The 10,485-nt window shown below is 44.2% G+C and overlaps 1 protein-coding gene across 4 annotated transcripts in view; it reads right to left on the reverse strand.

Moving 5' to 3' along the window:
• phf21ab (PHD finger protein 21Ab) overlaps positions 1 to 9,910 on the reverse strand; it is a 19,583-nt gene extending 9,673 nt beyond the window's left edge. Inside the window, exons 1-9 of one of the 4 annotated variants that reach the window (XM_005745138.1) lie at positions 8,501 to 9,308; positions 4,208 to 4,440; positions 3,991 to 4,030; positions 3,771 to 3,822; positions 3,602 to 3,691; positions 2,593 to 2,625; positions 2,440 to 2,505; positions 502 to 654; positions 201 to 416 (exon numbers count right to left, since the gene is read on the reverse strand). In XM_005745138.1, the coding sequence (XP_005745195.1) occupies positions 201 to 416; positions 502 to 654; positions 2,440 to 2,505; positions 2,593 to 2,625; positions 3,602 to 3,691; positions 3,771 to 3,812 (600 nt within the window). In that variant the 5' untranslated portion in view covers positions 3,813 to 3,822; positions 3,991 to 4,030; positions 4,208 to 4,440; positions 8,501 to 9,308. Of the gene's footprint in view, positions 1 to 200; positions 417 to 501; positions 655 to 2,439; positions 2,506 to 2,592; positions 2,626 to 3,601; positions 3,692 to 3,770; positions 3,823 to 3,990; positions 4,031 to 4,207; positions 4,441 to 8,500; positions 9,309 to 9,377; positions 9,469 to 9,509 lie in introns of those variants that run through there. The other 3 variants (XM_005745140.2, XM_005745141.2, XM_005745139.1) reach the window with 3 other exon arrangements.
• Between the last annotated feature and the right edge of the window lie 575 nt (positions 9,911 to 10,485).

A 10,485-nucleotide genomic window follows, 5' to 3' on the forward strand; every position in this document is an offset into this window, starting at 1 on the left:
CATCTTGTCTTTATTTTTAGTTAGCACCTGAAACACTTCAAGCTGTAAGCTAATGATAGTTATATAAGAGCAGATGCTGCTGGTGCAATAAGCTGTACGTTTTACGTCCAGTGGGTGATGATCTGATTAGTCGACTAATCGCAAAAATAATCGGTGACTAGTCGACTATCAAAATAATCGTTTGTGGCAGCCCTACTTACCACCATGGTGTTCTTGGACACCAGCCGCATGGGCTCCGAGCTCTGATTTGTCAGCTTGCCGGCCACCTGGAGGTTGATGGGGGCGTTCTGCGAGTCGGGTTTGGTGATAGCTGTGGTTACCATAGCGACGGTGGGCGGGCGCTGCGGCAGGACAGTGCCGGGGGCAGCTTTCAGCACCAGCGTCTTTGTGGTGAGGACCGGCGTCACTGTCAGCGTCTGTGGAGGGAGAAGTTAACCCACGACACATTTAAAGACAGTCGGATTTTAAGTCATCCTGTAAACGGCGCCGCGGCTTTCATACCTGCTGCAGCGCTCCAGCTATCTGCTGGCTCTGCAGTGGGTTGGCCGGCTTGATGTCTCCTCCTCCTGGAGGAGTTTGGACCTGCAGCTGCAGCTTGGCCTCCGGCTCCTGCTTCACCAGCAGCTCCTTCCTCAGCTGCTCCACCACCTTTTTCTGCAGGCGAGAGCACAGGACATTATTCCCGCAGCAGGCGCCACTTCTCCATTCAAAAAAGCTTTATTGAAACAAAGTATGGAACAAACGATATAATGAAGGGTGTGGAGGCAGAGGGTCGACTCTCAGAGGAAAAAAGCTTTTTAAACTTTACTTTGGGGCGGACTCATATAAAAAGTGTTTTTTAACTGGTGATTGTTCATGTGATCATTTAATTTAGAAAAGTTACTGTGAAAATAAGTACAAGTAAGTACCCAAGCATCTCTGCATGACTGAGGAGGAGGGGGAGGGGCAAAAGAGAAATAAGTGAAAGAAGCAAAAAGAATGAAAAGCAGAAGAAGAAAGGGGTGGAGCTCAGGAGGTCACGCACACACTGGCGACTGAATTCTCAGTCGGAGGATAAAGCCCATCTGTTGCTTAGCAACAGTCGACTCAGAAGCAGGAACTTAATGGAGTGAAACACAATGAGGACGCCGCGAGAGAGAAAGCAGAGAAACACAGAGGAGGAGGAAAGTGGCGGCGCTGCTTTCAGAGAACTGTTTGACCTTCTGCCAATAACGTGCAGCACTTCAACTGCTGCCGCCGCCGCCGCCGCACAGGGACGTTTAATCTCACAGGACTTCTGCTTTCACAGGTCCGATTCTAAAAACACACACTTCCTGTTTAACTCAGTCTTTCTCGGCCTGCGACTCGGGAGGTTCAGGCGTGATGACGTCAGCGCGTGATGGTGAGGCGCACGCTCTAAAAAAAGGTCAAGGGTCATGCACTTTTTCCCAGCACATCTGAATGAAAGAAAAAGTGCAATAAAAAAAATCTCGCTCCTTTCCCCCAGAATCAAAGAGGCCATGAGAGCAGCTGCACGGCTGCCAGTTTAATTACAAGAAGAAGAAGCAGGAGCAGGAAATCACCTACATTTCTTCTTTTGAACTTCCTTCAGACTGTTACTCTGAGCCCACCCCTCACGCTCCGGCTCATATTCCCACTGAGGCAGTTTATCATCAGGTGGGAGCCGAGCTCAGCGCGAGACTAATCTGCCGACTCTCTGAAACCGACTTTAGTCATCTGTGGTTACGCAAGATGCCCGCCTGCACAAATACGCGCACGCCTTTCTGTTTCCCCACAATAATCTGAGCTAATCCCGACTCCGACATCATCTCAGCACACTTCAGTCTGCACAAACTCTTATCCAACAACGTCTTCTTTAATTCTGCACGATGTCGAAGCAGCGAGCACAAAATGTTTCACACGCAGAACAAACACAGCGAGAAACACGCAGGGAGCAGATAAAAATAGGAGGCACAATGAAAGTGTTCAAAAATAACAGAAGACAAAGAGACTACAGACGTGACGTAACACGCTCATCTGATCCATATATCACAGGGACTATTATGAACGCCAGACACCAAACACACAGAGTCAAACAGCCACGAGGAAGAAACGAACGACCACCGAAGCTCATGAAAGAGAGCGACCCAGTCACACAGTGACAATGATGCAAAACAAGTCAAAGACACAAACGCGCACCGCTGTCTCTGCCACTGCTGGCTGTTCTGTGTCGTTCATTAATAATGTTTGATATCAGAATGATGTAAGCTCATGAGGTGAGACTGTACCACTGCGCTGAGCTTTGGCCTCGGAGCGTGTCACTCCTGTGAAGCTGAAGCGCTCCGAGCTCACGTTTCTTTGTTTGAAACGACAGCTCGGTGAACTCAGCCTCTAATATCACAGAAGGTCACGCTTTAAACGAGCCCACGGACACGAGCTCGTTAGCACAAAGCTGAATACCTGCTTCTCGCTGAGCGCTGTGATCTTTGCTTGAAGTTCGTGGAGCTGCTTCTTCAGATCTGCGTTCTAACAAAAAACAAATGCCATGAAAAAAACATCTGAAAAGTTTGAAGCTTCAGAGGTGCTGATAAGAAATAAGAGCTTGGACCTTACCTGAGGGTCCTGCTTCATCTGAGCAACCAGTTTCTGCAGAAAGAAGAGAGAAAACACAGATCACGCTGACACCTGCTGGTCATCACAGGGAACTGCACCCGAAACAGAGCAGCGCTCGCTCTGACGGACGCGCGTCCTTTGATAAGGATCATATATAAACTAAATAAACAAATGAAAACAGAAAAAGAGACCACACCTGACCCTGATTTCTTTTTTCCTGTTTTACCATCACACTATGAACATTTTCAGCTTGTTCATCACTTTGTTTAGTACAGCACACATCCACGTTTTCAGGGTGAAAACCAGATTTAGGCTCCATTAAAACACAGCCCACTGCAGGCCTCACAGTCTGCAGACTGAATGTGGCTTCACCCCTTACTCCCCTACTAGAGTTGCACTTTATTTTACTGGGATTATAATGCACTTATATGTACCTCCACACGTCAGCTACACTAGGAGGTAACAGGTCAGGTTTTCCCAGGAAACAAAGAAATAATTAGACTGTAGATGAATTTAAGCGATGCGTAACTTCAGGTAGTTATTACAGTAATATTAGTATATTATTAGTATTGTGTTATTTCTTGTTCTACACTGTAAGCGTGCTGCAGTTTTCAGAGTGGTTTACTCCGCCCAAAAAGTGCGACTGTGCTCCGACGTTACGGTGTCACATTTATGGTGGTAAAGAAAGGACTGACTGAACATCAACATAATGAATATTAAATAACAATGAATCCACTTCATAATCTGCTTACATGAACTAACGATGTACCGTGGAAACATTGTTTTTCCTGTGAAACTACTTAAACTCACAGTAGAATTATTCCTCAGGCTGCTGTAAAAACCCCACCTGTTGCCTCCTGATTCGATCCGCATGTATTTGTAGTAAAGGGAGCAGGCTGTGTTATGCAGCGTTACTCAGTGTCCTGCCTCAGTGCGTTCATGCAGACGCTGAACTTTGAAAAAGAAGAGCGAGCGGCCAAGACAGGAAACAGCTGAGCCCACAGCGTACCTGATGGATCTGGATCTCCACCTTCAGGGCCTCCTGTAACGTCTGTAATTCCATCATGGATCCAGTCAGTCTGCCAGCCGATCGATCAGCCTGCGCGCACACACACAGAAAGGTGAGACGCTGGTGTTTCAGGGCTACACTTACCACACCTGTGTGTGTGAGCTCTCACCTGAACACTGTCTCCAGTAGGAAAACCATCCAACTGAAGCATTAAAGTGGTGCTGCAGAGGAAACGAGGCACAGACACACGGATGACTACAGGGCAGGTGACCTCACCTGAAGCTGTTCATTACACACAAACAGGCTCCGAGCTTCATCGCGCCCAAACATCAAACACTTCATTCACATCAGCATTAATGAGCCTCACACTCCAGCATAACAGCACTCACCACCTGGCTGTGGGACCGGACTCCACCCCTCTGTGCTGCCCTGCAACACACAGCAAACGCACACGTTACAGGCCCAGTGTGTTCAGGAGACTTTAAATGAAAGACGTCTTTATTCTAACAGCGATCAGTCCTGAGCCAGCACAACTCAGCAGGCGTGCAGCGGCACACACCTTCAAAATAAAACACACGTTTGTGGACTCGATTTGTACGTCCTCACCTTTCTACCATCTGCTGATGTTTTCTGAAGCTTTCAGTTTGTTTGCTGTTCACATTTTAAGAGGATTCTTTTTATTATTTGACAGTTTGGGTTTGTTTTTCTTTGCTCCATAAAACTTTCACATGTGAGCCAAACCTGATCAGGTCACACTGCCCACAGTGATTCAGAGGTCATGTGACACACCAAAGAGGAGCATTAAGAACGAGCCCTGTGCAGTACTCGCTCGTGTTTCTCTGCAGGAGAGGAAACAAAAGAATAAACCGACACATTTTTCTCAAAAACACAAAGAAAATCATTCAGAGGAGATCATCATCATAATAATGTGTTGCATCACCAGCCTGTTAGCTCATCCCTGCCCCTGCAGCGCCCCCTGCTGTGTGGATGCCAACATTTACATGTCTTTGCATCAGTGAGACAAAAAACATTCTTTAAACTAAAAACACCAGAAACAGGAACTAACATAAGGGTCAGGGCCCTTCAAAGTGTCGCCAGAAATACACCCAGGGTCCTGAGATGATCTATTATTTATGACGAATCCACGGAAGAAGTTAAGGAAAAACATCCTCATCATGTCTCTGAATGCTGTTTGGGGTTAACGTGAGCAGCACATCAGGAAAAAGTACTCAGGAGTACAAAGAAATGGAAATACTCGAGTACTTCACACCCCAGCCCGTAACCTGCAGACAAATGAAGTACCGAAGTACTCATAAAAACTGTAAAAGCTACAAAATAAAGTGCATAAAACACAAAGACTGCTTCATTTTTACATTTTTGAAGTTTCATTAGAATAAAAAGAAAAGAAAGAAGTGCACAAGTACTTTCACTGTAAGTACACACAAGTATTATAGGCTCCAGCTTGCACCTCAAAGTACTTTGAGTGATTGTTGGGTATTTTGTAAGCTTAATTAGTACTACATAATCCTCTGAAGTAGGGCTGTTCGATATAACGATGTGTGTCGGACGACGATATAAAAACATCTGTTGTTTCATTTCACGCTGTCGTTTGTTTCGTGGTGTCGCAAAATAAACTGTTTACAGTAATATTTGTTCATGTTTGGATGTCATTGTAGTGGCTGTATTCTTAAAGTTCTCTCTTTCTCTTATATTTAATATCACCACACTACGGACGCACAGGCGCCTGTTGATGGTAACACCATCGTGTGTCCGCTTGTTTATGTTCCACATAAACCTTTCAGAATAAAGCTCAAGATCCTGTTGAGACTTCAAAATAAACTGAATCACGTGAAAGATGCAGAGTGTTTACAGATGAGAAGCAAAAAAGACGGCAGGTGCTAAAAAATAAACCTTAGACTCAGACGTTAGAGCAGGCTTCTCCCCGCAGCACGCCGTGTAATAAATACTCACAAAGAAACGGCGCCGTTACAACTTATTTTGTAAAAATGTGTCGTTTCATGCATCGGTTAAAACGCTCGACTCCAGCTACACGACGCCCAGCTGGGAACACTTCACGCAGGTCGAGCTGCCCGAGATTCACAGAAAATGTTACATTTTTGATTTATATCGTTACCGGGACGACAGATGTCTGATATCGGCACAGCCCTAATCTGAAATATAGTATCAAGTAGTGAAAAATAAGTAGTAAAGTACCTCAAAACTGCAGTGATGCTGTAGTAGTACTACTATGTGAGAAAAACTATTCAAGTACTTCCTGTTTTCAAATCCTCAGATTTATGGTTGAAAGACTGAAAGCTGAAACTAGTGCAGTAAAAAGTACTTTTAAAAGAATAAACAAAGTATTTTAGCTTCGTGTACTGAGTTTCAGGCTGTGGCGTGAAGTACTTTTCCTTAGTAGTACTTTGATTTCCTGTGTTGTACTTTAAAAACTGTAATTACACAAAAACTGTGCAGTGAAACAAAAAGTACTTTGACTTTCCTTCAAGTTTAACCAACTCCATTAATACTACAAAGTACTGCATTAGTACATACTACACGTAAACTCATTCAGAGGGAAAAAGTACCATAACTATAGTACTTAACTATTTTGAAGTACATATTATTATTAACCTAGAAAAAAATACTACGTCATTACTGTAAAGCACAGACAGACGTGTACATAAACATATAAACTAAATACATGTAGTACTGCTGAATCGAGCGTACTGTAAGTGGCTCGCAGTACTCCGGTTTGTTGTTTTTAAAAGTACACGATTTAACCACTAGACCTGTTTTCCAAGTACTTCAATACTACACAAGATGCAGTAGTGCCGTCTTACTAATTTAGTAGAAAGTACTTCGTGTCCAAAACTCAACACCTGAGTCATGAAGTACTGTGATTTTCTGTGCTGTAGTTTAAAGTATTACTCTGATTTGTGTCTAAAACATTCAGGTGCATGTACTTCCTACTGGAGTAAAGTATCTCTATACAGTATTAGTATTCGAGGAATCTACTTTTCAAGTACTTGAAAACTAAAAACAGGGGAAAGTACTGCATTATACAACCGTCACTGAAAAGCTTTAGTAGTACTAAGAGAATAAAACTGAAGTACTTCCAGTTTCTGAGCAGCTCAAACACGTATTTAAGTTCAGTAGTACTCTGTTAAAAGTACTTTAAACACAGCCTGAAACCTGAGACAAAGGGACTCAAAGTACTTTTGTACTGTGTATTTTGTAAGTACCTGCAGTAACAAAACTCTTGTAGAATACAAGAACAGAGTAACAAAAAATACTAATACTCAGGTACATCTGCTTTATGAGTCCATACAACTATTAAAACTGCAGTATTCAGTAGTAAAAAGTTTCCCTTTGAAATGCAGTCTAGAGCAGTACATGTACAGTACTTCAAACCTTAGTTAGAAGTAGTAGTACTGTAGTACTAATTAGTAAAAAAGACTTACTTCCATCTTATAGTTTAAGTACAAGTACACAAGAGGACAAATAAGCACCAAAGTACTCCATGGTCCAGGTCATTCAAAAATGTACTTATACATTGTAGTACTGCATTACAAAGTACTTTAAACTGCAGTCTATAACATGGGACAAGTACTTTGGTTTACTCATGAATCCACCACTTAGTACACGCTTAAGGTACCAGAAATGTAAATAGTACTGCAGTTCCATTTTACAAATACCTTAAACTTGATAAAAACTGTAACAAATGTATTTTAGTACTACAAACTACAGCCTGATCCCACGATAAGTACTCCCAGTTACTCTTTTCTATTCAAAAAGTTTGGTTTGTACAGTACATTTACTCTTTAAATCTTGTGGAGTACAAATTTGAAGTACTAGAAAATGTAATCATTAACCTTTATTATCCAAGTACCCAGAAATAGTACTTATACTTACTGGTAAAAACAACTTTATACTGCAGCCTGAAACAAAGTACTCTGACTGTTTTTAAAAACCTTCATTACTGCAGTACTTCCCTCTGAAATTTACTTCAGAATGTAAATAAGGATTTTTGTGTACTTCAACTATCAAAATACTTAAAAACTGTACTTAGTAGTACTTTATTACTAGTTCATAAAAGCTACTTTGTACTATAGTCTGAAATGTGAAACAAAGTATTCTGATTTACTGTAGTACATTGTTAAAAAGCTTCATCAGTACACACTTGAATATTTCTACTATCTACATACTTTAAAACTGCACTTAGATATAGCAGTACACATGAAAAAGTACTTTAAAGAGCACCGTGTACCACAGGACGAGGGTCTGTGTTGTACACGTTTCATTACTGCAGTGTGTCCCTCTGAAGTGTAGTACAACAGTTTTCCAAGTCCAAAACTATACTACTGTATGACTAATTATTAAAAAAGTACTTTGAATTAGATCCTACTGAAGTACTTTGTTTAAAAAAAGCTTCATTACTGCAGTACTTCCGTCTGAACTTTACTAGAGTGAAAATAAAAATGTGTGTATACTTTCACTTTCAAAGTACTTTAAACTGCACTTTGTAGTGCTGCTTAACTAATGAATAAAGTAGTACTTTACCAGTCTGGAATATGAAACAAAGTACTCTGATTTACTGTAGTACATTGTTAAAAAGGCTTCTTTAGTACACACGGAGTGAAAACAGAAACACTTGAATACTTCTATTAACCGAGTACTTTAAACAGCCCTTACTTACAGCAGTAGTGCATTACTTATTAATAAAAAAGTAACTGTTACATCCTGAAACAAAGTACTGTGACTTACTGTTTGGTGTTTTTAGTTAGTACACGTCTAAATTTACTGCAGGACAGATTTAAAGCAACAGAAAGCAAAAATACTCGAGTACTTCTATCCCACCCCGAGGTACAGTAGTACAGCATAAGCGATGAGTAAAAGTACTTTGTGCTCCAGCCTGCAGCGCGAGCTGGGGGCCCTGAGTACTGGGACCTGTAGTGTTGGGGTGGGGGGTCCCGGTCCACCTGAGAAGCGTCCATACGTGCAGCACCTGAGCGGAGGTGCTCGGCGGCTGTTAGCGGGCTGTGGAGGCCGCCGGTTAATTGGAGTAATTGCTCCCCGGGTGGGACGCCAAGTTGTCGGGATAAACTTCCCCGAGCAGCCCCGCGTGCCTCCGCAGAGGGCCCGAAAAGGGAAGAAATGAAGCTAAAATGGAGGGTTTCAAGATGAAAGCCGCCAAGTGCTTCTTCTTCTTCTGCTGCGGGAGTTCAAACACTGAAAAGTGGGTTTTTGTTTCGGGCAGACAAATTAATGTTTTATAACCGTGTTATTAAGCCTCTGCGGCCCTGTGGACGCTCGGTCCCCCCTCGGAGAGCCCCCCGGCCGCCTGTTTGGGAGAACCGTCGCGGTTTACGGGCTGTTTTTCGGTGTTTCGGTGTGAAAAAAACCGTCCGACATTGCTCCGTCTGAGGCTGAGAACAAGTGGATAACGTTAGCCGTAGCCGCTAATGCTAACCATCCTGTTAGCCGCGCGGAGCTAACGCAGCCAGCAGCCACGCTGATAACAACTTCCATCAAAGATAAAAAAAAAAACACGGCGGCCGAGGGGCGGCAGGGGCCGGGGGCACGGCTCGAATCGGGCTCCAACAGTCCCGAAAGACGCCATCTTTTTACAAGAGTCAAGAAAAAAAGCCCTGACAGCGAGCAGGCGTCGGTGGGTCCAAGTTACATCGGCCCCTTGTCCTCCAGAATATCAACTCCTAGAATAAGAAACAGAGCAGCTAAACACACAGAAACACACGGGAACACAGCGGACACACACCGGCCGACAGCCCCGCACACCTGCCCGCAAACAGCCGCAGACAATCGACCACGGGCGGCCGCAGGAGACGCGTAAAGTTTGACAGCAGGGAAAATTAAAGTTATGAAATTAAAAAGCCCAATGTGCACTTACTCAGCAGCAGTCCTCCTCTGGATTAATTAAATATATATGTGTGTAAGAAGCCGATCCGCGGTGAAACAGAGGCGCACACACAGCCCGGCCGCCTCCTCCCCGCGGGGCTGGACCCAGCTGTCGTGTTTCGGGGTGACTTTTAGTGGAAATTGTGTAAAAAGAGAGAAACTGAAGCTACAAAACAAGAAGAACTCTTCTTCAATCTCATTCAGCTCAGCCTCAGCACATCACAGATCCCTGCGCCGCGGAGCTGGACGAAGGGGCACAAAAACTCCTCGCGGCTCCGGCGGGAGCTCGCTTATCCGCCGGGGAGCGGTCGATGTCGGTCCTTATGGCCGTTAAAGTTCGTTAAATCGGGCCGATGAGCGAGCCGAGGCGCGGGGGGGATGTGTTCGGGAAGCGGACTACTTTTTGTGTCGGTGCGGCGAATTTATTTCACTTTGCCTAAGGAACGGCGGTGCTGCGACTCCCATTGCCTAGGGAAAAAACCCGGATGTAAACTCAGTGAAACTCTATGGAGAGAAAGTCACACACACACACACACACACACCGTGAAACTCGGCGGCGGAGCGGAGCACTTTGTTGTGTTGTTGTGTTACCGACCAGCTCCGCGCAGCACGCCGCCCTTCAGCCTCCACGTTCGGCTGCTCGCTGCTGGACCCGCCGGACTGTTGCACTTTGTGGAGGAAAAGGAGGAGGAGGCCCCTTTTCTCCTGCTTCCAGAGAAACTCCGTGGAGGAATGTGACCACAGAATAAACTCACAGAAGCCAAACGGGAAACAAATCTGAGGTGCTTCTTCATTTTATGATGTCGTCATGCACAGTTATTGTTCAGGCTTTCATATTTTCCTGCCCTTGGCCTCAGCTGTTAAAGCCCCTTTTTGTAATTACCCCGCAAATTGTAATTAAAACTTTCAGCAGCAGGGGGCAGAGTTTCATCAGTGCCTGGGTAATGTCTAAGTAAAATGTTACAGGG

Source organism: Pundamilia nyererei, unplaced genomic scaffold (genome assembly GCF_000239375.1).
Source record: "Pundamilia nyererei isolate P.nyererei 1_Seehausen unplaced genomic scaffold, PunNye1.0 scaffold00154, whole genome shotgun sequence".
Lineage (NCBI taxonomy): Eukaryota > Metazoa > Chordata > Actinopteri > Cichliformes > Cichlidae > Pundamilia > Pundamilia nyererei.